Below are 27,386 nucleotides of genomic sequence, written 5' to 3'. Positions count from 1 at the left end.
AGAGGTGTGGTCAGGGAGGGTGTGACCAGGTGGGTATGGTCAGGGTGGGTGTGGTCAGGGAGGGTGTGGTCAGGGAGGGTGTGACCAGGGAGGTGTGGTCAGGGAGGGTGTGGTCAGGGAGGTGTGGTCAGGGAGGGTGTGATCAGGGAGGTGTGCCCAGGGAGGTGTGGTCAGGGAGGGTGTGACCAGGGAGAGTGTGGTCATAAAAGAGTTCAGTGGGTCATCAGAGCAGAACAGCTGTGAGTGTTGGAGAATCTGGCACAACATTTGAACTAGATGGAGCCCTGTCTGCAGAAGAAAGGAGGGGTGGCCATGAGCTGGTTCATCAGGGATCCCCACCCCACACCCTGGGAGAAGCGTGTGCACAAGAGGCCGTGGTGAGGACACCACTGAAAAATGTCAGAAACCACAGCAGACCAGGGGGAGGCAGAAAAGAGGCCAAAATCAGAACCTGGGCCACGAGGGCATATGAGGGAAGTTTCTGAGATGAATTAAGGATGAATGATTTAATAAATCTCTTTAAGAAACAAGGAAAACAAAAGCCCCCAGGCACACTGGGCTCTCTCCCACCCTCTGGTCTCGCTGGTGTCCCCCACGGCCAGCTGACAGTCAGCACGCCCTGGGCCAGAGGCTGCTGTGGTCTTCATTCCCAGCCTGAGCTTGGAGGAGGCCCAGACTGTGCGGAGCACCACCTGTGTAAGGAGAGAAGCGTGCACTGGGGACCCTCAGCAATTCCTCAGAGCTCCCAGGGCTTCCGGGCCCTGGCCTCCTGCTGCTCCGTGAGGCCAGAGGGTGAGACAGGGCTGGACAGTGTGGTAGGGGGTGCGTTCCTGCTCAGCCCCTGCAGCCGACCGCAGACAAGGCACTGGGGGACTCTGCGCAGCCATGAAAAGAAGCCAGATAAAACCCAGGGCCTCCCTAAGCTCCCAGTCTACCCGCAAGAAGGTTTCAGTCTAAGGAGCAACTCTGAGGGGTGACCGAGCACCCTAACACCAAGCCTGGGGCGGGAGTGAGGGTCACAGACACACACGAGAGGGGCTATCAGCAGCTTTAGATGTAGGGGCTGGCCGGAGCGGAGCCCCGGGAGCAGGAGCAGTACAGCAGGACAAGCGCCACGGACGCCAGGGCACAGAGATGCACACCCACGGAGCTCAGGGGGGGCCTGTCCTCTGCTTCCTCCTCCTCGGAGCCGGGCTCGGGCTCCCCTGCGTCATCATACTCCTCCTCCTGCGCTAGCACCCAGGACACGCCAGGCCCCTCGTCTTTCTCCCCGCCGGGAACAGCTCCAATGTCCTCATAAACACCTTCCGAGGGCAGAGTTCCCAACATTCCAGAACCTGCAGAGACCACACCAGAACCTTTTAGGAGAGACATTCCCCGTGGTTTGAGCCGGCCCACGGGGCCCCTGTGGGATGTCTCATGCGCGCCAGGACTCCCTGGACCCCGAGGTCCTCTGCCACAGTTCCCCACCAGGGGCCACAGGCCTCACCAGGCACACCAGGCCATGGGCAGGATTTGTGGGCACAGACAGAGAAGCAGGACCTGGGGGCTCTGAGGAATTGCTGAGGGTCCTTAATGCACGTTTCTCTCCTTGGAGCCCTGTTCTCCCACAGAGGGAACGCCGAACTGCAGGTCTCATCCAGCCCCTCCAGAGCCCAGAGAGGGCCCAGGCTCCCCTGTCACCAACTCATGGGTTCATGTCTTCGGAAGCTGCCAAGGCTGGGGATGGGGAGTGGTTCGAGGGGGACCCAGCACACAGGGAAGTGACCAGGACAGAGGACCTGCGATGAGCTAAGGTCTCAGAGTGCTGCCCCCACCAGCCTCCCCATCCGCAAGGCCCAGTGTTAACCTCGATCACCACGCGCACCTACCCCTACAGGCTCCTCTGCCCCGGAACCACTGTATCCCCAGGACGAGTGAGATGACAAGCAGGAGGGAGCTGAGGACCAGGCAGAAGGTCATGGGCAGCGTCTGGGCCTTGAAGGCAGGTAGAGGTTTCAGAGGAGGGCCTGTAGGGACAGTGAGAGGCCGGCTCTTCCCTGTGTGCCTGCATTGCCCACGGTATTATGACCTAGGGCCTGGACCACCTGAGCAGGAGGGGGCGGGGCGCCCAGAGGAGCCATGGGCCTGTGCTGCTCCTCCCCCAGGGGCGGCCTGAGGTCACGGGGCTGAAGCCAACAGGGTGTCCAGGAGAGAGGAGGACACAGGAGAGAGGGGCTGGGGGACAGCTCTTAGGGTCCTGTCTGTGCTCTGAACACAGAGCTGCAGGGGCTAAGAGGCTACGACATACTGCGGCCAACCTCGCGCACCCCCTCACCTCCTCACCCCCACGTCGGCAAGGGAAAGGGCCAGAGGAGTGGCCCGGCAGGGCCTGGGCTCATGGTCCCTCCCTCTGGCTCTCCACCCAGCCTGGCCCAGGGACACCCTCCGAGATGGACATCTCCAGCACCTGGTTCTGGTCTTCCTGACCTCTGCCCTCCTGCCTGGGGAGGGGCTGACTGAGGCATGGCCTCTGCAGGAGACACCAGGCACCCGCCCCAGGCAGGGCCCCTCTGGGTGGGGCTGCACAGGAGGGTGCGAGCTGCGGCTTGAGGAAGCACTCACCTACCTGATGCAGGGGGCAGGACCGTGGTCTCCCTGTCACCTGCAGGAGAATGGGCGGGGTCTGAGAGCCGCACGGGGCTGAAGGCAGCCCAGACCTTCCCCCGGCCCCTCAACCCGAGATGGAGGTCGTGGGGGCAGCCTGTGCCCCAGTGCCCGGCAGCCTCAGGCCTGGGTTCTGGAGCACCCAGGGTAGAGGGATACTCCAAAGGAACCCTCGCGGCACCCTGCCGCGCCCCCGGCCACCCTCCCGCACGGAAAGGGCAGAGGGCACCTCAGGCCCCGCCCACTCACCTGAGCAGCGCACGCCCGCGTCCTCCTTGTGCCCGCAGTCTCCGTGGCCCCACGGCTCGGCCGGGCAGCCCCGCAGGGACGCCTCGCTGCCCCGGCACCCCACCTCGTCCAGCCACACGGGCCCCGAGCCCGGCCCGAAGGCAGCCCCCACCAGGGCGTCCACGGCCCGGCCACAGCCCAGCTGGCGGCACACGACCTCGGCATCCGCCAGGTCCCAGGAGTCGTCGCACACGGTGCCCCAGGAGCCGGCGTGCCAGAGCTCCACGCGGCCGGAGCAGCGGTCCTCGCCCCCGAGCAGGCGCAGCGCGCCCTCCTCTGGAAAAGAAGGCTGTGGTCACCGCGGGGCAGAACCCGGATGGGCAGTGAACAGGAAGGCGGTGGGAGGGGTACCTGGGCAGCTGTGGGTGGATGAGCAGTTAAGGGTCTCCCGGGGATCCTGTGTCATTTTCTCTGACAATCCTGTTGGATTAAACAGCGGCCCTCCCAGTGTAAACGCCCTGAAAATCTTCAGAATGAAGCCTGTGGAGCCCAAGTGATTCCCAGGCTCCGAGCCATGGGCCAACAGCAGCCCCTGCAGAGGACTTATCAAGACATTTAAGCGCCTCCCAGCCCCTCAGAGACTGCCAGGGCCCACCTGCACAGGTGATCCAGACTTCCTCTCCAGGGACACAGGAGCGCGGGTGCCATGGAGCGGAGGGGCACTGCCATAGGGTGGAGTTTCGCAGCCTGCGGCACTGGATGTGGTCCACCCAGGAGATGCCCGAGCCAGTGTGGACGGGTCTGTTCTCCAGCCAGCCCTGCTCCCCACAGGCCAGCTGCTTGCAGATGATGGACAACGAGGTGTCCTTCAGGGCATTGCTACACACGGAGCCCCATGTCCCATTGTAGAACACGTCTAGCCACCCAGCACAGCGGCCAGTGCCACCTTTCAGCCTCAGGGCCACTAACTCTGGAAGACAAACACAGTCAGCCCAGGGAAATCTCTGAAGGAGGAGGCGGAGACGAGGGGGTCCCAGTACCAAGACCAATGCCAAGCAAGGGCATCGACCCAGTGAGCCCCTGGCATCCCCTTCATATCAACCCCACATCCCATCAGTTTCCACCCCAAAGATGGAAACTGTTGACCACAGATAACCAGATTTAATCCCCAGTTGTAACATCTTAGTCAGCAGGCATCAGCTGATTGTCCAGAAATCTATCCTTGGAAATTACTTGAAATACAGAATAATCCTTTGTACAAGATGATTGATTTAGCAGTGATCATAAAAAATTTTAATTAAAAAAAAAAACAGGAATTAGCCCAGATCTCTGAGTTTGGAGATAGTATGGGGCCTGGTTGATCGGTGCTCAAGTACTGGCTCGTTCCCCTTGAGCAGTGCACGTCCAACAACAGTGTGATGCATTAGGTAGACTGCATAATATCACCGCATGACAGGGTCTTAGACAGCCCCTTAAAATTATGTTACGAAAGCCCGTAATACATCAAAAATGCCTATCTGAGGATGAGTCCAGGAACGTGGATAAGAATTGCATCTGAAAGCATCATAATGAATTGAAATAAGCTTAGAAAAAACACCGGAAGGAAACACATCTGTAATTACAGAAGTGGCCACCAAGACCTCCTGTCTGTATCCGTGCTCTTTGAGTGAGTCTGTTTCCCAGCCCTGCATCTGGGCTGGCCTCGGGGCTCTGGCCAACCAAGTTAATGGGGTACGAGTCACCCATTCTTGTTCCATGCTGGGGCCTCAAGGGTGCCCTGCCTGCCTCTGCTCTCGCCTTTAAAACCTGCTGCCAGGCTGACTCGTAACAGAAACAGACTGTCCCCAGCAGCAGAGCCCTACCGGCCAGCCAGTGCCTGCAGCTGCCCGAAGAGGCCACAGCACAGAGAAGGAAGAACTTCAAGGAAACTGAAAACACAACGCACATTCGCACGTACATCCAAGAGCATGACGGCCAGCAGTGACAGAACAGCAAGTCAGTGATCTGGACAGCTCCTAGAAAAACTCCAGAACGCACGAGGAAAGAGCGAGCACTCCAGCCCAGATAAAAAGGACGAGGATGCGCCAAAACCAGGGGCCTGCTACTCACAAAGAAATACGAGATTGAAATCAACGCAGTTATCTAAGACCGCCAACAAAGTCGAAGAAAACTTTTCTAAAGCAAAAACAGGAACCAAAATCAGTGTGAAAGGGCCACCCTGGGATGCCCAGCCCCACCCTGGAGGGCTGCCTGGAGATGCCTGGGGAGGCAGGACTTCCCAGGTGCCCCCAGCATACGGCAAAATTCGGTCATTAAGAATAATCACAGCCAGACAAGATCCACAGAGGAGTCTCAGATATATATGAGCTAAAAAACTTCATACTCTGCCTTAAAAATATCTGGAAAAAGTCATCCAGCACACTGAAACATGGATCAAAGTTAGGACTTCAAGACGGAAACCTCAAGCACAGACGTGAGATGAGCTCATGAGCAAGAGAGAAGGACCCCAGGCAGTGCTGCACCAGGACCAGGAGCAACAAGTAGCAGACCCAGCCCCGCCCCGGCCTCCTCCCCAGACCCAGCCCCGCCCCGGCCTCCTCCCCACCCCCAGCCCCACCCTGGCCTCCTCCCCACCCCCAGCCCCAATGGGAAGAACGTGCTTAGTCCCGCAGCATCTCTGTAGCAAGAGGACACTGAAGCAGTGAGCTACGGAGTCCTCCAAACCAGGAAGAGCTGGGCGGGGAGACACTAGTGGAATCCGAGGAAAGCACGTGGGTATTATTTAATGTGCTAAAACAACACAACCATTTCAAACCAAACTACCCCAGGAGGGGACTCAGCTTAAGACACCCACCTGAGCAGACGACACTGGCATCCTCCTTGTGCCCGCAGTCGTGCAGGCCCCAGCCCCGCGACGGGCACTGCCACAGCGCAGACTCCTGGCCCTCGCAGCCCAGCTCGTCCATCCAGATGCGCCCGGCCCCGGCCCCGAAGTGCGCCGCCCCCGGGGCGCTGAGCGCGTGGCCGCAGCCCAACTGCCGGCAGACCACTTGGGCGTCCCGCAGGTCCCAGCCGTCGTCACACACAGTGCCCCATGCGCCCCTGTGCAGCACCTCCACGCGCCCCGCACAGCGGCCTGGCCCCGAGGCCAGCCGCACCCGATGGCTCCCTGCCGAGAGACCCAGTCAGGGCAGCCGCACCCCGGGCCAGAGGGAGGGAGGCGGCCGCCGGGCCCCTACTCACCGGAGCACACGACACCCGCGTCCCGCGACGTCCCCGCGGCCACCAGCGGGGACACGGACACGTTGCACTGGGCCAGGCGGGTCTCGGTGCCCAGACAGCGCGTGCTGCTCAGCCCCAGTGGGACAGCCCCGCGCCCAGGCGCCGGTGCCTCATAGGTTTGCTCGGCCCCTCCGCACCCTAGCTGCCCGCACACCACGCTGGCGCTGCGCAGATCCCATGCATCATCCAGGACACGGCCCCACACCCCGTCCAGGGACACCTCCACACGGCCATCACAGCGGCTCTGTCCGTTCCTCAGCCGCAGGGCGTGGGGGAGACCTGGGGAGGGACGCGGGGCACTGCAGGGGCCACCAGGGTGTCAGCGGGAAGGCCACTCGGCCTGGAAGGGGAGAGGACCCCACCTCCCAGCAGAGCCCGGTCCACTCCCAGCCTCCATCTGTCCCGCGACCTCGCTGACCCACCTGAGCAGACGGTGGCGGCCGCATTGCCAGGGGCGCAGGCGGGGGCCCCCAGGGTGCTCACAGGGCAGTCCCACAAGTAGGGCTCTGTCCCCACACAGTGAAATGCGTCAGGCCAGATGGCTGAGCCCCCATCCCCAAAATGGCCTCCCGGGGGTATGGCCACTGTGTTGCCACAGTTGAGCTGGTGGCAGAGGACTGTGGCATCTTCTAAGTCCCAGTGGGCGGCACAGAGGGGCGCCCAGGCCCCCTGAACCTGGAGCTCCACTCGGCCCTCGCAGCCGCTGCTGCCGTTCACCAGCCGGAACTCTGTGCGGGGGGTGGGGTGGGGCGGGGGGGCGGGGATCAGTGTCCTTCCACCCACAGGCCAAGCAGGTGGCAATTTCTTTCCTTCACACCCAGTGTGGGGGCACCAGAGCCCTTGTTCCCACCAGCTCCCCACCCAACTCAGCCTCAGCACCCGACTCACATCTCTGCAGAAGAGCCCGGGCTCTGTGGTGCGGCCATAGGGGTCACATCCCTCTGTGACCAGAAGTCTTGCCTCCCTCTCCTCCCTCCCCTCAACCCACAGAAGCAGCATTTCCTTCAACAGGACCATGCACACCCTCCTGGCCTCACCTGAGCACCTGAGCCCCGCATCCTGGCCATGCCCGCACTGGTTCCCGGGCCCCCGAGGGCAGTGGAACAGCAGGGACTCGTGGCCCTCACAGTGGAAGGCCTCCGTCCACACGGGCCCCGAGCCCCGGCCGAAGTGGGCGTCCCCAGGTGTGGACACGGCCACACCACACTGCAGCTCCCGGCACACCACGTGGGCAGTGGCTAGGTCCAGGTCAGCGTCACAGACAGTGCCCCAGGTCAGGCCACGCCTCACCTCCAGGCGCCCAGAGCAGGGGTGCTCGCCACCCACCAGCCGCACTTCTGTGTGTCCTGGAGGAAGAGACAAACTCAGCTGGGACAGGTGCTCTCAGATGACCAGCTCAGCCTGGGCCCACCATCCTTGGTCCCGGGAGGCTCCAGCACAGCCCTGGTCACTTCCGCAAGGTCAGAGGTCAGGGACACCTCCTGCAGGTGCTCACATGTGGCACACAACCTCTGCCTGCCAGGGGCGGTGGCATCCAGGCCCCCCACAGTCTCAGTGGCAAGGTCAAAGCACCCTTCCTGCCGCAGACCACTACACCCTTGGGCACACCAAGAGAGTGGACAGTTTGCCTCATTTCCCCTTCCGTAAACCCCAGAGCACAGCTCTCAGAGGGCCAGCTCACTCTCACAGACCAAAGACAGGGCAGGAGGGGTGACTCACTACCAACTCTGACTCATGTTGGACACGCAACAGTTGCAGCTAGAACAGCACAGGTGCTGCAGACAGCCAGTACCCGCAACCTGCACGGGGGTTCTGAGCAGACACCCCTGCCGGGATGCAGAACCACGGCTCTGCGCCACTCTGTTCCTGCACTCACTTTCCCCAGCCAGCTCTTACTCCCTCTACAGTGGGGACAGCTGTGCAGGTGTCCAGGGGAGAACCAGCTCCTCCCACATCTGCACCTCACGCCTCAGGCAGGACTGAGTTTGTGGGGACGCACCCTTCCTGCAGTCACTCCCCTGCTCCCTGCTGTCCCCCAGGGGGTCCCCCAGGAGCGTGAGGGGTCAGCCTCACCTGAGCAGACCACCTGGGCGTCTTGCTGGAAGTCACAGCCGCTGCGAAGGTTGTTGTTCAGTCTGCAGTTCCGGATGGTTGGCTCGGTGCCCTTGCAGGTCATGTACTTCCTGGCGCTGCCCCCACCCTGGCGGGGGGCCTGGAGCGCGGGGCCGCACTCTAGCTCCTGGCAGAACACCGTGGCCTCCTCCTTGTGCAGACCACAGAGGCGATCCACCGAGTTCATGTTCCTGATCTCAGGGAGTCCCGCACAGGGGCTTCGGCCCTGCACCAGCCGGACCGCCTGGAAAGTACCGTCTGCAAAGGACACGCAACACTGCACTTGGAGCCAGCGGCCTCAGTGCCCAGACATCCCCACCAGGCACCCCATCCTGGGCCCAGACCCACCCTGCACCTCCCTCTGGGGGATAAGCACTGGGCCAGCACAAAGGACCTGCTCAGAGGCCCTGCCTGGTTCAGTGTTCTGTGTTGCTCTCTGGGAAATCCTTCTCGTTGAGTTTTCAACACAGGCACCTGCATTCTCACTCTGCTCCGGGCCCCACAACCCATGCAGGGGGTCAGCTCAGAGATGGGACATAATGAGGGCCTCACAAGCTCTCAGCACATAAAGCGTCCAGATATTGCTGTGGACCATCCAGACAGACCTCCAGGGAAAGCGTTTGCAGAAGCAGCAGTGATCCCGGGGACAAGGCGTCGAGGCCCCCACACATCCCAGCACTGCCCTTCTGCCTGCATAGTCATGTGCTCTCAGTCCCTCCCAGGGACAGCGTGGCCCAGGCCGCAGGCCTTCGTGCGGTTCATCCACAGCTGTGTCCCCAGGACCCAGAGCAGTGCCTGGTCAGTAAGCGCTTGTTGAACGAAAAACAAACAGCTCCTAACACAGGAGGAATGAGGAGAGATGCGAGGCCAGCCGGTCCTACGGGGGCCAGGGGCTCTGGAGGCCCCCACGAGGGAGCCCTGGACCCTCCCTCCTCCTCCCATGGCTTCCTGCCCCATGACTTACTGGAGCACAGAGCGACCACCACCCACTCGTAAGGGCACTGGCTCTGCATCCATGCCCCAAGGCTGCACCCCCAGAGGGAGGACTCGTCGCCCCTGCAGGACACGTTGTGGAGCCAGGGCTGCACCACCTCTCCAGGCAGCGGGACGTACTTGGGGGCGCCCACAGCATGGCCACAGCCCAGTTGCCTGCAGACCACGGATGCTTCCTTCAGTGTCCACTCCTGGTTGCACACATGTCCCCACTCCCCCTTATGTTGGACCAACACGACCCCATCGCATGGGCTGTGTCTGTACGCCAGCCGCAGGTCACTGGGTCCACCTGCAGATGGAACAGGCCAGATGGGGGTCAGCGACAGCAGCAAGGGGGCAGAGAAGACGCCTGCGTTTGACTGGGGCCACCTCCAAGGCTTCAGCACAGAGCCAGGTCCTCCCACCCACCGCAGAGCAGTCCAGAGAGGTGATGGATGGAGCAAGGGTCCTTGCACACCCTGTGCAGCCCACATCCTCATCCCCACAGCCCCCCTCAGCCTGCTAGAGCCCCCACATCATGGGTGACCCCACCCCTAGGCATAGAAGTGCCCTGTCCTCCTCTGCCTGGAGATGGGGGGCTCCTCCCACCATCCCATCCAAGCCTCCAGCCAAAGGTCATTTCCCAGCTTCCACCAGAGGCCCTGCAGCCCACCCCTCCACCCCCCATATACTCACTCACTCCTGCCTGACCTACCTGGCCACCCACCACCCGTCCAGCTCACTCTCCTCGAGGCTGCCTCCTAGGGCTCTGAGTGTCTCAGCCACCCCCTGACCTTTCCATTTCACTGGGACCAGGGACCCATCCCCTAACCACACCCTCTCTAGGCCTCTGCACCCTGGTCTTTCCCGCACAGCCCTGGGGAAGCCCCACCTCATCACAGCCTCTTGACCCTCTGTCCTCACTTCCCCTCCTGGGCTGGTGCTGGGGACATGCATGTGGGTGCGGCCAGGACGTCCTGGCCTGGGCCACCCCAGACCAGCTCCAGGGCCTGTCCTGGATTCATGTTGGGGAAAGATACCCCCACCCAGGGCAGAGGAAGGCACGTTGCTCCCACCTCCCACCCAGGGTCTTCATCTATCACTGCCACCCAATCAGTCCCCACCTATTCTTTTTCAGGCATCAGTGTGCAGGGTCATTTTCTGTCATTTTCACACAAAACAGAACCCTTCGGCCAGAACTGCATCCCACCCCTGTCCCGAGGGGTGCCTGTGTCCAGCTCCTGGTCACCTCCTGGCTGGACCCCAGGATCAGCTTCCAGGGCACTGCACACTGCTACCCTTGCCCACCCTCAGCCCTGACACACACTCACACGTGTACGCACACAATTGCTCACACTTGACGTTCACACTCATACACTCATCATAGTCCCATGTCACCACATGCCGTCCCCCAGGGACTCGCTCTCATCTCCAGCTTCTCCATGTTATTCTGGCAGGACTACCTCCTTACAGCTCCCTGTCCATGACTTAGCCTCTTGGCTTCTGTAACAGCAGCCCCCCACCCCCCACCCTGGTGTGGCATCTCTCTGAGACTATGGCTCTCCTCCATGGCCCAGCACCAAGCTCCATGCTCACCTGGTGGCCCAGTGTGGCCAGCTTTCCCATTCCCCTACCCACCCCCCTACCCTGCCCCAGGGGAAGGAGATGGGGCCGTCCCCCTGCAGAACCCACCAGCACCCCTGTTGATTTGGGTAGCTGGCCATGTCCCCCCACTTTATCTGGGCTCTGACCCAGCCCTGCACTTGACTCCAAGCAGTAGGGCTGGGGGCTCTGGCCTCACCCTGGGACTGAACCTGCTCAGTCAGTGTTGGGACAAGCATCTCCAGGGGCTGCACTTTGGAGCCCACATGCCCTCCTGCTCTAGGACATCCCACCCTCTTTGGCTGAGTAAGACCCAAGCAGACAGCTGGTCACAGCAGGGATCCCCGCAGCTCAGCATCTACAGAGCCTCCAGAAGTTTCCGTGGGTGAGAGAAGAAGGACCTTACCAGTGGGCACTGCCATGACACTGAGGAGAAGTGCGCTGAGTCCCACAGCCCGGAGAGCTGCCCTCATGGTCCCGTGGCCCCAGGGCCCTGGCCAGCACCTGCTGCTCAGCTGGGCAAAGGCAGGGATCACCGTTCAGAGCCAAACACACAGAAGTGGAGCCACCAGTGGCCTCCTGGGACCAGTGGAACAGCGAGGGCCTTTCCAGATCAAGTCAGTGGCTCTGTCTCTCCACCTGTGAGCAGAGCAGGCAGTGGCCTCAGCCTGAGCATTGCCAGGCATGAGCAAGGGGCCCAGGCTGTGGGTTTCCTCTCAGGCTGATAACTGCTGACAGGGTAGCTTCACTCAGACCTCACAGTCAGGCAGGTGGTCTGGTCTGCCCACAGCCACAGCAGCAGCCAAGCCCTGTCCTCCAGCCAGGCAAGTGGCTTTGACTCCCACTGTGGATGGTGACACAGTAACACTGGGCATTGGGAGCCAGCACTGGGGGAACCAAGTGTGAGGTCACCAGAGCCCTTGCTCCCACCAAGCTCCCCACCCAAAGCACAGAAGAACAAGACAGGCCTGGACAGCTTTGCAAGGGCTCTGAGATCTAAATTATCATTGGAACAAAAGCCACAAAAGACCAGAACCTACACCCTGAACCTAAACAGGGTGAGCACCTGCTGAAATAGAAGATTTAAAAAGAATCAAGAGTGTCTTGACATCACAACCAGTATGTCCAGGACACAACCGAAAATCACTCACCATGTGAAGAACCAGGGAAACCACTCTTTGATGGTAAAAGACAGTTAGCCAATACCAATACCAAGAATTGGATGTCAAAATTGTCTGAAAAGGATTTTAAAACAGTCTTCATAAAAATGCTTCCACAATAAATTGCAAATTCTTTTTAAACAAATGGAAAAAAAATCTCAGCAAAGAAATAAAAGAATACAAAAATGAACCAATGGTGAAGATGTGGAGAAATTGGAACACTCGTACTTTCCTGGGAAGATTGGAAAATAGTGCAACCACTTCGGAAAACAGCCTGGCAGGTCTTCAAAATGTTAAACATAGAGGTACCCTATGGCCCAGCAATTCTGTACATCAGAGAGAAACAAAAAATTATGTCCAAGATAAGCAACAAAGATATACTACACAGCACAGGGAATTATAGCCTTATCTTATAATAATTTCTGAGGAGTATAATCTGCAAAAATACTGAATCACTATGCTGTACACCTGAAACTAATACACTGTAAATCAACTATATTTCAATTTGTAAAAATTACGTCCACATTAAAACCTGTACATAAATGTTCATAGTAGCATTATTCATAATAGAAAAAGTAGAAACAACCTAAATGTATGTAAATAGATGAATGGATAAACAAAATGCGATACATTCATACCATGAAATATCATTCAGCCATTAAAAGTCATAAAGTACTGACAAATACTTCAGTGGGATTAACCTGGAAAACAATATGCTGAGTGAAAGAAGTCAGACACAGAAGACCACATATATGACTCCAATTATGTGAAATGTTCAGAATAAGCAAATCCATAGAATAGAAAGTGGATTGGTGGTTGCCAGGGACTAGAAAGAGGAAATGGGAAATGACTGCTGGTGGGGACACACAGACTGAAAAGTGAGAGGAAAGAAACAGATATTTCATGAAAATGGAAATGACAAGAAACAGGGGTGGCAGTACTCACATTAGACAAAGTAGACTTTAAACCAAAGGCTACCCAAAAGACAAAGAAGGGCAATATATAAAGATCAAAGGATCAGTACAAGAGAGGCCATCACACTAGTTAACATACATGCACCCAATGCAGGAGCACCTAAATACATAAAGCAAATAGCAACAGACATAAAGGGAGAAACTGACAATGATACAATAATAGTAGAGGACTTTAACACTCCACTTACAACAATACAGATCATAAAGACAGAAAATCAATAAGACAGCAATGGTCTTAAATGACAAACTAGACCAGTTGGATTTAATAGATATCTATAAGACATTACATCCAAAAATAGTGGAATACACATTCAAGTGCACATGGAACATTCTCAAGATAGATCACATGCTAGGTCACAAAATAATCTCAACAAATTTAAGAGGATAGAAGTTTTATCAAGCATTTTTCTGACCACAACAGTATAAAACTAGAAGTCAACTACAGAAAGAACATGAAAAAAAAAAACCATGGAGACTAAACAACATGCTATTAAAAAACCAATGGGTCAATGAAGAAATCAAAGAAGAAATCAGAAAATACCTTTAGACAAGTGAAAATGGAAACACAACATTCCAAAATATATGGGATGCAGCAAAGCAGTTCCAAGAGAGGAGGTTATAGCAATACAGGCCTTCCTCAAGACACGAAAATACTCTCAGATAAGTAACCTAACTTACAGCCTAAAAGAGTTAGCAAAAGAAGAAAAGATAAACCCCAAAGTTAGCAAAAGAAGGAAAATAATAAAGATGAGAGAAGAAATAAATAAAATAGATACCAAAAAATAGAAAAGATCAATGAAAACAAGAACTGGTTGTTTGAAAAGATTTTTTTTAAATAGATAAACCTTTAGCCAGGCTCACCAAGAAGAAAAGAGAGAGGACTCAAGTAAACAAATAAGAAATTAAAGAGGAGAAATAACAACCAATACCACAGAGATACAAAAAATCATAAGAGAATACTACAGTTATATGGCAACAAATCGGACAACCTAGAAGAAACAGACAGATTTCTAGACACATACAACCTGCCAAGACTGAATCAAGAAGAAACAATTTGAACAGACTGGTCACCAATAGTGAAATTAAATTTGTGATTTAAAATCTATGAAAAAATAAAAGTCCAAGACCAGATGGCTTCAAAGGGGAATTCTAGCAAACATATAAAAAAATAACTAATACCTATACTTCTCAAACTATTCTAAAAAACTTAAGAGACTGGGACATTCCCAAATTCATTCTACAAGGCCACCATTACCCTGATACCAAAACTAGACAAAGATACTACAAAAAAAATTAAGTTACAGGCCAATATCTCTGATGAATACAGGTGCAAAAAGTCCTCAATAAAATATTAGCAAACTGAATCTAATAATATATTTTTAAAAAGATTATACACCACAGTAAAGTTGGGTTTATCCCAGGGTTACAAGGATGGTTCAGCATTTGCAAATCAATGTGATACACCACACAACAAAAGGGAGGACAAAAATCACATGATCATCTCAATAGACACAGAAAAAGCATTTGACAAAATTCAATGTTCATTCATGATAAAAAAAAAAAAAAACTCTCATCAAAGTGGGTAGAAGGAACATGCCTTAACATAATAAAGGCCATTTATAATAAACCCACAGCCAACATCATACTCAAAAATTAAAAGCTGAAAACCTTTCCTCTAAATTCAGAAAAGAGACAAGCATGCCCACGATTGCCACTTCTATTTAACATAGTATTGGAAGTCCTAGCCACAGCAGTCAGACAAGAAAAAGAAATAAAAGGAATCTAATTTGGAGGGAAGGGATAGAACTGTCACTATTTGCAGATAGCATGATACATTCTATAGAAAACACTAAATACTCCACCCAAAAACTATTAGAAGTAATAAATGAATTCAGCAAAGTTGCCAGATATGAGATTAACATACAGAAAACTGCTGCATTTCTACACACTAATAATTAAATTATCAGAAAAAGAAAGTTTACAAATCCCATTTAAAATCTCATCAAAAAGAACAAAATACTCAGTAATAAACTTAACCAAAGAGGTGAAAGACCTATACTCTGAAAACTATAAAACATTGATAAATGAAATTGAAGATGGTATAAAGAAATAAAAAGATACCCCATGCTCTTGTATTGGAAGAATTCCTATTGTTAAAATGGCCATACTACCCAAAGAAATCTACAGATTTAATGCAATTCTGATCAAAATACCCAAGATGTTTTTCATAGAACTAAAACAAATAATTCTTAAATTTGTATGTAATCACAAAAGATCCTGAATTGCCAAAGCAATTTGAGAAAAAGAACAAAGCTGGAGGTATCACCCTCTGAGACCAAAGACTATACTACAAAGGTAAAGTAATCAAGACAGCATGGCACCTGTGCAAAAACAGACACATAGGTCAACAAAACAGAGTAGAAAGCTCAGAAATAAACCTATGCACCTCTGGTCAATTATCTACAACAAAGGAGGCAAGAATACACAGTGGAGAAAAGAGTATCTTCAGCACACGGTGCTGGGAAACTTGGTCAGCTACACGTAAAACAGTAAGATTAGGTTACTTCCTCATACCAGTTACAAAAAGTAAACTCAAAATGGATTAAAGATCTAAATGTGAGACCTGAAATCGTAAAACTCCTAGAAGAGAAAAAGGGCAGAGCATTCTTTGACATAAATCATAGCAATATTTTGGGGGGTCTCTCTCCTAAAGCTAGAGAAATAAAAGCAAAAATAAACAAATGGGACCTAAAGCTAAAAGCTTTTGCACAGCAAAATGAAAAGACAACCTATGGAATGACAGAAAATATTTGCAAATGATGTGACCAACAAGGGGTTAATTATATATGTGTGTGTGTGTGTGTGTGTGTGTGTGTAGACACAAACACAGCTCGTACAACTCAATATTAAAAAAAAAAGTAAGCAACCCACTTCAAAAATGGGCACAGGATCTGAATAGACATTTTTCCAAAGAAGACATACAGATGACTAACAGGCACGTGAAAAAGATGCTCAGCATCACTAATTATTAGATAAATGCAAATCAAAACAATGAGGTATCATCCCCCACTTGTCAGAACGGCTATGATCACAAAGTCTACAAGTAGCAATGTTGGAGAAGATGTGCGGAAAAGAGAATCCTTGTACACTGCTGGTAGGAATGTAAATTGGTGCAGCCCCTGTGGAAAGCAGTATGGAGTTTCCTCAAAAAAGTAAAAGTAAGACTACCGTACAATCCAGCAATTCCACTCCTGGGTATATATATAGAAAAAATAAAATACTAATTGAAAAAGATACATACACCCCAATATTCATAGCAGCACTATTTATAATAGCCAAGATATGTAAGCAGCCCTGTGCCCATCAACAGACTAATGGATAAAAGAGATACAGTATATATTACTCAGCCATATAAAAGAACAAAATTCTTCCATTTGCAGCAACATGGATAGACCTAGAGAATATTACGTTCAGTGAAATAAGTTAGACAGAGAAAGACAAATACTGTATGATTTCACTTATATGTGGAATATAAAAAGTAACACAAGTGAATGTATATACAAAACATAAACAGACTCACAGATACAGAAAACAAACCAGTGGTTGCCAAAAGGCAGAGGGAAGGGGGAGGGGCAAATTAGGGGTGTGAGATACGAACTACTACGTATAAAAAAGATAAGCAACAAGGATAGCTTGTAGAGCACAGGGAATTGTAGCCATTATCTTGTAATAACTTTTAATTTGATATAATCCATAAAAGTACTGAATCATTATTCTGTACATCTGAAACTAACACAATATTGTAAATCAACTATACTTCAATAAAAAAGGAAAAAAAGAAAATTATACAAAACTCAGAAACATTATAAATACATCAAAAGTGTAGCTCTAAAAATGTTCACATAACTCACAAGGAGACAACAAAGAAAAAGAAATAGAAGCATGAGAAACAGTGGGGACAAACAGGAAACAAAAATAAGATGGCAGACTTAAGCCCTAACTTATCAATAATACTTTAAATGCAAATGGTATAAATTCACAAATTAAAAGACAGATATTGACAGACAAAACAAAACAAACTAAAAAACCAAACCAAAAAAAAAGTGACTTCAATATGTGCTGTTTACAAGAAACTCTCTTCAAAAGACAAACAAAAGTAAAAGGACAGAAAAAGATACCCCACCTAAACATTAATCAGAAAAGCAGAAGTGGCTAAAATAATGTCAGAGGAACATTTTAGACAAAAGAAAATTACTAGGGAGAAAGGGGGACATTATGCAATGATAAAAAGACCAACCTGCCAAAAAGGTAGAGCAGTCCTACATGTGTATGCACCAAACCACAGAGCTTCAAAGTATGTGAAACAAAAACGGGGAGAGCCAAAACGAGGAATGGACAAATCCACACTTCTTACTGGAGACTTCAACACCCCATTCACAGCAACTGGTAAAATTACTAGACAGAAAATCAGCAGTGGTCTAGAAGAACTGAAAAATACCATCAACCAACAGGATCTAGTTGACATTTATAGAACTCTCATACAACGAGAGTAGAATACACATTTGTTTCATGCACACGTGGACTGTTCACCAAAATTGATAATAACATAGGTCATAAAACAAACCTTAACAAATTTTAAAAGACTGAAGTTACACAAAGTATGTTTTCTGACCATAATGGAACCAAACAAGAAATCAATAATAGAAAGACAACAGAAAAATCTGCACTTTTCCAAACACACTTCTAAGAAATACATGGGTCAGAGATAAAATCTCAAAGGAAATTTTAAAAACATAAAGAGCTGAATGAAAATGAAAATACAGCATATCAAAATGTGTAGGATGCAGCTAATAAGAAGTAATGCTAAGGGAAATTCATTCTGCTAAATGCTTATGTAACAGGAAACATCTCTAATCAAAAATCTAAATTCCCATCTAAAAAATCTAGAAAAAGAAAAGTTAAATAAAGCTAAAGTATGCATAAGGAAGAAAATCAGAAACATAAACACATGAATCAATGAAACAGGAAACAATAGAGAAAATAAATGAAACCAAAAAAAATGGGTTATTTGAAAAAATAGATAAAATGCATAAACCTCTAGCACAATTGACAGAGATTTTAAAGAAGACACAAGTCAACATCTGGAATAAAAAAGGCGACATCACAACAGACCCTACAGCCATTAGAAGGGCACTGGGGAGACCCAGTGAGCAATTTTAAACTCATGAATTTGACAACTTACACGAGATAATTCTGTGGAAATCAGGAACTACTAAAACTCAGCCAGGATGAAACAGATAGCCTGAATAGTCCTGCAACTATTAAGGAGGTTAAATTTCTGTAATCAGCATTCTCCTACAGCCAGGGCTCTCGCTGCTTGAGTGGGCATTTGCAGGTCAGCAAGAGAGGAGGCTAGCGTGACTCACGTAGCGGTGGATTGGGGTTGGCGGTATCAGTAAGAGCTCATGTTTAGATAATACCGGTACCAATGGTTACACAGAGAAATACTTACAGGTATGTGTATATATCCATAAACACACATGCAAGTATGTGTACAAAACATATTTTCCTTTGCTCTGCCAGCTGAGAGGGCCTAGAAGCAGACACTCCATTGGCAATGAGCACACCTAGTGTCCACATCTAGGCTTCTAACATCGCTGTGCAGCGCAAGGAACCAGGGCACCGTCCACTCCACGTCCTCCCCAACATCCAGTCTTGTCGATCCTTCAATTCCACCCGTTCTTGTGTGTGTGCAGTGTGATCTCACTGCGGTCTTAACGTGCAGCTCCCTGATGACTGACGAGGTTGAGCACCTTTTCGTGTGCTTGTTGTCCGGTCGTAGAACCCTGAGAATCATCTGTTGGAGTCACTTGTCTTTTTGTTATTGTTGTGATTTTCTCTCTTTATTATTGATTTGTAGGAATTCCTCACATTTTCTGGGTACGGGTTCTTGGTCATTTCCTCCCAATCTCTGGCTTGTCTTTTCATTTTGGTGTCTTTTGATGACAGAGGTTTTCATTTTTATGGAGTTCAGTTTATCCATTTTCTCCTTTTTTGCTCTCTTTAAGAAAACTGCCTTCCCGAGGTTGTAAAAATACTTTTCTATGTTTTATCCTAGATATTTTACAGTTTCAGCCTCTACATTTAGCTCTAGGGCCATCTCTAATTCATTTTTGTGTGTGGGGTGGAGGACATGCCAGGGCTTCTGTTTTTTCCAAGTGGATATGACGCTGTCCCTTCCAGGTTGCAGTGCCTTTCACTCTGACTGGGATCAACTGAGTGCATGTGTGTGGGTTTACTTCTGGGCCCTCCATCTGCTCCATTCATCTCTTGCCTCTCCTTACACCAGTCCCACGCTGCCATTGCTTACTGCAGCTGCCGAATGAGTGCTGAAATCCAGCACTCTAAGTCCTGGTATTTTGTTCCTCTCCAAGATTTTTCTGTGGCCATTCAAGGTCTTTTGCATGTTTGTACAAATATTGGATTAGGCATAAATAAGCCTGGAATTTTGTCAGATGGATTTCTGCATCTACTGGGATGATCACATAATTCTTCTCTTTTAATTCCAATGATTGTCGGAAAATTTATTATTATCAGTAAATTGCTTTGATGACTCATATATTAAATTGACCTTCCATTCCTGGGTCAAACTGAACCTAGTTATGCTATATTATCCTTTTCATATGTTGCAAAAATCTAATTGCAAGTATCATGTTCGTAAAGTATATTTTTCTGTATTTTCCTGATAGATTTTGATATCAGGGCTATGCTGGCCTCGTTAAAATTTTGAAGAAGTATTTCCTTTTCTTTTATTCCTCCTCTCCAATTTGCGGGTGATTGGCATAATTTTTCCTTAAATGTTTGACAAAATTCACCAGTGAGGTCATCTGGATCTGGAATTTTCTTTGTAAAAAAGTTTGTTGTGTATTCATCATCACTCAGTTTGAAATATTTTCTAATTTCTTTTGTAATTTCTTTTTTGACCCATGTTACTGAAAAGTATGTTGCTTAATTTCCAAGTCTGGGGAGTTTCTAGATATATTTCTGTATTGATACCTAGTGTAATTCTGTGTGGCTTGAGAATACACTCTTATGATGTCAGTCCTTTCCAGTTTATTGGCATTTATCATATGGCCTGCATACAGTCTACGCTGGTGACTATACCATGTGCCTTTGGAAAGAATATGTATTGTGAAAGTGTAATGTTTATATATTTTTATTAGGTCATTTGGTTGATAGTGTTGTTCACATTTTCTATGAATAACTGAACCTTCTTTGACTTATTCTGGCAATGGCTGGGCATGGAATGTTCACTGCTCCAACTATGATGCGGTTTTGTCTGTTTCTGCTCTTAGTTGTGTCGATTTTTGCTTCCCATATTTTGAAACTATTAATAATTGCATTCACCTGTAAGATCACCTTGTCTTTCTGGAGGACTGTTCCTGTTATCACTATGAGACTGTCCTCGACCTCAGCAGCACGCTCGTCTTGAAGTCTGTTTTGTCTTTCACTTATGTGGCCTCATCAGCTTTCATATCCTTACTATTTATGTGGAATATGTTTTTTAATCTTTGACTTTTTATTCTGTTTGTGTCATTTAAGTATTTAAAGTACATCTCTTGTAAATAGCATGTAACTTGACCTTGTTTTTTATCCATCCTGCCATTGAACTAGATTGTTCAGTCCATTTACATCAGTGCAATTATACGTAGCGTGTGCATCTGTCACTCCATTGTTTTCTTTTTTGTCCATCTACTCTTTGTTCCTCTTTCCCCAACTTCTTTGGGGTTTTTTTTCAGTATTCCATTTTATTCCTATTGGCTTTTTCACTATATTCCTTACACAATAGACATTCCAAACCTACAACAGTACATCCTGCATTAATATTGTAGCATTTCACACGATCCTATTTCATGTCCTGTCTTGATATTAATTCTGTTAATGATTTTAAGAGGAGATACTACGCTTTTCAGCACTGACATTTTCATTTGTTTTTCCTCTGGATTATCCATATGTTACTGGAATTCTCCTCTCCTCACTCATTATATTCATCTTCTCTTCTGATGTAAAACACACACACACAGATATCATCCCATCCAGTGAATTTTCATCCCATACATCTAGTTGTCATCTCCAGAAGTTTGATTTGGATCTTCCATGTCTCTATTTAACTTTTTGAACTAATAAATGAGTTTAGCAATGTTGCATGACATGAGATCAACATACAAAAATTAACTGTACTTCTATATACCAGCAACAAATAGTTACAAATTAAAACTTGCAAACACCATGTACCATATCACCAAAAATATGAACTACTTAGGAATATACCCAAACAAAAGCTATGAAAGATCTATACACTGAAAACTACAGATGACTGCTGAGGCAAATTAAGGACCTAAATCAACCAAGAGCTGTTCTGTGTTCACGGATTGGAAGATCAGGATTGTTAATTCTCACCAAACTGATCTCTAGATCCAATGTCACTGCGACGAATACCCCCAGGAAACTTGTTTGTAGAAAGTGACAAACTTACCCTAAAATTCATGTGGAAATTCAAAGGACCTCGAAGAGCCAAAACAACTCTGAAAAAGAGTAACAGATTTGGAGGACTGACGCCCCTTGATTCCAGGATTTACTGAAAAGCTACAGCAATCAAAAAAATGTGATATTGGTGTCAAAACGGACAAACAGATGAAGGGAACTGAACAGGGAGACCAGAAGCAGATCCACAAACGTACAGCTGATTTTCATCAAAGGTGCAAAGGCAATTCAGTAGGAAAAAATGAACTTTGATCCATACTTTATACCATACACAAAAAATAACTCAAAATACATCATAGACACAAGTGTAAAATCTAAAATTATGGAACTTCCAGAAGAAAATCTTTGTGACCTTGTGTTAGGTGCGACACAAAAAGTACAAAATACAAAACAGCCAGTAGACAAATGGACTTCAGCAAAATTAAAACCTTTTCCTTGAAGGAGACCACCAAGAGGACAAAACGACTGAGGACAGAGAGGGAGGAACCAGCTGAAAACCACGTCGCCGATACAGGACTTGTATTCAGCAGACACAATGAACTCTCCTGGTCAAGAGTAAGGAAACAATCCAATGATAGAACAGGCAAAACATTTCAACTTCACCAAAGAAGAAACGTGGGTGGCAGGTAACGCCCCGGGGAATGGCTAATGAGCACAGTGCAGCAGGATACACGCTGTCAGGACGACCCAAATCGAAAGACGGGCCAAGTGTCGGAGAGGATGTGGAGCAGCGGAGCTCAGGGTCCCACAGCCACCCAGGGAAGCGTGGCTTTTACGGTGAGTCACACACACCCCACCACCCACTCCCAACACCTCACTCGTAAGTAATTACCTGGGAGGAACCAAAACCTATGTGTAAAGAAGACGTGTACATGAATGTTCATGGCAGCATTATTCACCATAGTCCAAACCTCAAACAACCAGGATGGCCGTCCGCAGACAATCGGATAAACCAGTCACAGCAAATCCACAGAACGGAGTAAAAGGGGGGCCCATGCGGCCACGCGGATGGGCTCAAAATAACGCTGAGTGAAGGAAGCCAGGCTGAAGGGTACACGCTGTGTGAGCCCACTTGTATAAAACAACCGACAGTGAGGAAGGCCGTCCGGGTTCTCTGGAGGGAGGTGTGGGGAGGGGCAGGAGGAGGGCAGGAGGGGCTTTGGGGTGAAACGCAGCTTCTCTTGGTTGTGGTGATGGTGTCATGGCTGTGTACCTGTGTCAAAGCTGACCAAACCGTATACTTTAAATATGTGCCACTTAGAGTGTGTCGATTACACCTCCATAACGCTGTTTTTAAGGAAAAAAGAACCTCCCACAGAGAAAACCCCGGGCCTGGAACCAACAGAACCGTCAAGGTGCTCAAAGCATACCAACGATGCCCAAGCTGGCTTCTCTCCAGAAGGGCAAAGTTGGCTCAACATTAGAAAACCACTGTAAGTCTCCACACTGAAATACTGAGGGGGAAGCTCACACTGTCGTCTTCAGAGATGCAGAAAATGTTTGTACAGAATGTAATATCCACTTATGATAATAAATAAATAACGTGAGTCTTTGCAAACCAGAAGTCAGAGGGAACTTCCTTAATCTGATAACGAGTGTCACCGGGACACAGCTCACAGTCAGTGTCCTACTTTCTGAAATCAGAAGCAGCCCGGAGGCCGCTCTCACCACTTCCACCCGGCTCTGCCCTGGAGGTCGTAACCAGCGCCGTTTTAAGTTTCGAGAAGGAAAGTCATAAGGGTTGGAAATGAGACTGAAACTCATGAACTGTAGGAAAACAGGGGACTTGTTTACTGTGTCCAGTTATCCTGCTGAACTTTCTTGTGAGCTCTGCTAACCTGTCTGTAGATTCCTCTGGATTTTTCACATCCCCTGTTTTCCTACACGTAAGAATAAACAGAAAATGAGTTCTTTTAAATAGCTACGCTTTATAAAAGCAATAAAAATGTTAAGTATCTCGGAATACTCTAATGAAAGATACGGAAGACTTTATGCAGAAAACTGAGCCGCACTGAAGGAAAGTCTCAGTGTAGAAACGCACCCAGTTCATGAGCTAGAAGACTCAGTCTTGCAAAGACGTAAAACTGTCCCAAATTGTCTCAAGGAAAGGAGACTGGACTTGACAAAATGCTTCTAAAATTTACATGGAAATCCAGGTGGGTGGCGTCCAAGCCGACTAGAAGCAGGCCTGAGCGGCTCCATCTGTGGGCAGCACGTGGTCGCTGGGGGTCCCCAGTGCAGTGCTGGCTGGGCCGCGTCGGGTGGAAGCAGAGAGCAGGTCTGGGAGTGGATTCCCTCCTTCCCGCAGACACCGCCAGGCGCCTCCTGGGGCCAGTCAAGGCCGAGTAGGCCCAGCCAGCACTAGGGGTGGGTAGGCGGGGATGCTGGCTACCAAGGGGCAGAAGGCAGGAAAGGCTGGGGACTGGGGACTTCCTCTGCCTCCATGCTGATGTTGGGAGGCAGATGAGAAGAACAGTGAGGACTCAGGAGTGAAGCCGAGGGAGGGTCCTTGGGGAGCGGGGTGGGGTGGAGAGCTGGCAGGAGGCCCCCAGGAAGTACTGGAGAGAGATGACCTCTCTGCGGGGAAGCAGGAAGTGGGGCCCCCGCCCTGTGGCTTGTCTTCCGAGAAGGGGTGGGGGTGTAGGCTTTAGGCAGCCCTCTGGGAAGGCAGCTCCTGCAGCAGAGACAGATTCCGGGGCTCTGTGGGGCGGGGGGTGCCTCTCTGGAAGGGAGGCGCTCCCTGAGGTGGGACCAGGGGTGCTGCAGGCGTGACCTAAGAAACAGGCAGGACCTTACTCTTGGACAAGAGGTGAAGTCCTGGGGGATAGGAAGCCCAGGGTGGCAGTGGGGTGGGGGCTGGGATGGCGTTGTGGGCAGGGCTCTGAGAATCAGGAGGTTGTAGCCGGGAGGGCTGTCTGTGGATGCCTGGGTCCCTAAGAAGAAAACCTCCAGCCACGCAGCAAAGTCTTCAGCAAACGAGTGGGAAGTCCCAGCAGCTCTGCGGCCCAAGAGCCTCTGCACCAAGCACAGCCTCGGGGAGGGACATCTGGCCCCGCCACTCATGGTGGGGTGTGGTGCCAGGCCCCAGGGGCGCAGCGGTGGGGAGGCCTGCCCCAAGATGAGCAAGTCCTGACAGCCCATGGGGAGGCCGGGGAGGCCGCAGTAGGGCGGGAGCCACATCCCCTAGAAGGTCCTAGCTGCTTCTCTGCAAAGCTGCCTGGTGCGCACAGGCAGAGCCAGGGAAACCAAGGCCACAGGGCTGCCGACAGAGGCCCAAGGGCGGCAGCCCTGCACCGAAGGCCGCAGCTCCTCCCCTGCATCCAGGCCCAGCAGGAAGAGCAGGTGTCGGACTGCGTGACACACCACCCACACCGTCAACGTGTCTCGGTGTCCTCCCGTGATCGTCAGGGCTGGACACGCTCTTGGTCACTTACAATTTCATCCTGAATAGACTAACTCTAGCATCCTCAGAATGCTCTGGACTAGGCTAGGTAAAGACACCGCCTGCTCACGGAAAACCAGCCTCATCAGCCTCACCTGCCCACTCAGGCTTCTTTCTCATTCCACACCCTCTCCTCAGCCTCACGATGAAATGCCGTCGGCACCCAGATGTACCCCAAAGGCTCAGCTCCACTTGCAGCCCAGCCCACACGTCCGCATCTCCACCTAACTGTCCCTTCACCTCTAAACTAGCACGTCGACAAGTTACTTCTGACTTCTCCCCAGCCCGCAAATCCCACTGATCTCAGAGCCTGAGACCCCTGGCTCTTCCACCCCCACGTCCAATCCATCAGCCAATCCCACTGGCCCCGAAATCCATCCTGTGACCCTGGCCCCAGGCCATCACCATTAGACTACAGCCTACAACTTGCAACCACAGCCCCCAGCCCAACCCTCCGCAATTCGGTCCTTTGAAGCAAAGTCGCATCCAGCCCAGCTCTGGTCAGAACCCTGCACTTCTCCCCCGAGAGAGCCAAGTGCCATGGGCTGTGGGTGCTGACTGCAGATGGGTGCCCACCTCTGAGCTAAGCCACGGCTCTTCCCCAGCCCCCTCCCCAGTGTGGAGCCCACCCCTCCCTCAGCCCCAGCTCTCAGAGCCTTGCCTCCCCAGCACCCTGAGGCCTCATCCACTCCCAGCCTTTGCAGTTGCTGTTCCCTCTACCTGGCACTCCCTTACCTGCTGTCTCCAGGGCCCCAGGGGCCTTCAGGAGCCTTTCAGGCCGCCCAAAGCCCCTGCCCCACATCCCTGTCTTCCTGCTGGCCCCGGGCACAGGCCACCATCCCATGTGCCCTGTGGTGGCCTGTTCATTGGTCTGTTGTCTGTTTCCTGCGATGCCTGAGCTCCATGCGCAGGAACCTGTCTGCTGCTGCTGTGGTTCAGGAGACCGGTAAGGACCCAGCAAACATTGCTGAATGATGCCTGAGAAAAGAGTTCTATAAAATGACTTTGGGGCAGAGGGACAGAGCCCAACTAACCCCACCCTGGGCCCCCACCAGGACCAGGACCCCAGGCTGGGCCGGCAGCAAGGCCCTCACTCACTGCTAACCGTGGGACAGCTGTCCCCTGCAGCCTGTGGGGCCCCCTCTCTGACTCAGCACAGAGACTGATGGAGAGATGTGGGCTGACACTGGACCCCATGTGCAGGGAGGGGCCAAGGTCCCCTTGTGGGGTCGGTCCTGGGCACCTTCCTATCACCTCCTGGGCAGTGTCCTAGTGCCTGTACCCCCTTCAATGCCCCACTAAGGGGTCTTTCTGTCCACCTCGTGCGACCCTCACGGTGACCACTGGAGATCAGGGAAGTAAGTGACCAGGAGGCCGGCCTGGAGCCTCAGCACCAACCATCTGAGCGGGAAGTGTGGAGCCCCCCTGGATGGCAGGGTCTAGGGCATGGCCTAGGCCCACTCCTGCACCTCCAGCTCTGGCCAGGGGTGTGCAGTGGTTTCTACCTGAGCCCCTCCTCTTCATGGAGCCACTGCTGAGTGGCGAGGGTGTCACCTGTTCCCACCTCCTACCTCTGGATCGCACCTGCTCTGGCCCCACAAGGACAGCAGAGGAGGGCAGCTTTCCCTTTGGGCTCTGATTCTGGCCACTTTGACTGACAAAGCTGATCACAGGAGAGTTGGGCCTCCCGGGAGGAGCTGTGGCCATGTGGGTGTCTTGTGCACTGGCCCCTGGGACAGCGGGAAGGGGCCTCGCCCTCTCCGCCAGCTCCAGGTCCTCCTCCTTCTCCTCCACCTGCCTCTCTTCTGTGGGTTCTTTTCATGCAAGAAGGGAGAGAGTGAGGACGGAGGTCAGCTTCCCATTTAAGACGAGGTTATCCTCTAGAAATGCACTCGTGGCCTGGGGAGGGGGGTGGTGTGGGCTCCCAGGCTGCCTGGCCCTCGACCCCTCTCCCCATGCAGAGAGGACTGGAGTCCCTCATGCTTCTTTCCAAACAACCTGACTCCTGCTCCTGTGAAACACGGACACTGGGGGAGGACCGCTTCGGTCCTGGCTATCAATCGCTGTCTCCAACTAGGGGGTCTTCTATTGTGAAGGGGACCTTCGTAGTCAGGCTCATCTCATTTTGCATACTCAAGGCTCCATCCTGGTGGGAAGGCACCTGGATGGTCGCAGGGAACCCGACAGCCCTGGGAAGGAGAGACCTGCGGGCCCAGCACCCAGAGCTGGGTTCAGCTGAGGGCAAGACACGACCTGTGGAAGCCCCCGGTCAGCCTCCATCCACCCTGGCCCGGCCCTTGCGTGCCTGCGTGACCATGGCTGCTGCGTCTCTCATCTGAGCCCTCCGAGGGCTCAGGACCAGGTGAGGAGCTGTTTCTGCCCCAGAGAACTGTCAGGTCCCCAGCGACAGGAGGGCAGAGCTTG

At 51.2% G+C, this 27,386-nt stretch overlaps 1 protein-coding gene across 1 annotated transcript; it reads right to left on the bottom strand.

Moving 5' to 3' along the window:
• Positions 1 to 501: 501 nt before the first annotated feature.
• SCART1 (scavenger receptor family member expressed on T cells 1) lies at positions 502 to 11,471 on the bottom strand. Its single transcript, XM_064488591.1, has 14 exons — positions 11,249 to 11,471; positions 9,233 to 9,550; positions 8,230 to 8,526; positions 7,194 to 7,502; positions 6,579 to 6,884; positions 6,118 to 6,435; positions 5,729 to 6,043; positions 3,530 to 3,844; positions 3,286 to 3,354; positions 2,896 to 3,210; positions 2,609 to 2,644; positions 1,872 to 2,009; positions 1,143 to 1,337; positions 502 to 692 (listed from the first exon to the last, which is right to left on the bottom strand). The coding sequence occupies exons 1-14, from the start codon at positions 11,313 to 11,315 to the stop codon at positions 610 to 612; spliced, it is 3,081 nt and encodes a 1,026-aa protein (XP_064344661.1). The 5' UTR covers positions 11,316 to 11,471; the 3' UTR covers positions 502 to 609.
• Between the last annotated feature and the right edge of the window lie 15,915 nt (positions 11,472 to 27,386).

The sequence above is a fragment of the Camelus dromedarius genome, chromosome 8 (genome assembly GCF_036321535.1).
Source record: "Camelus dromedarius isolate mCamDro1 chromosome 8, mCamDro1.pat, whole genome shotgun sequence".
Taxonomy (NCBI): Eukaryota; Metazoa; Chordata; class Mammalia; order Artiodactyla; family Camelidae; genus Camelus; species Camelus dromedarius.
Note: the sequence above shows the minus strand (reverse complement) of the source record. Positions and strands in the feature narration are given on the sequence as shown.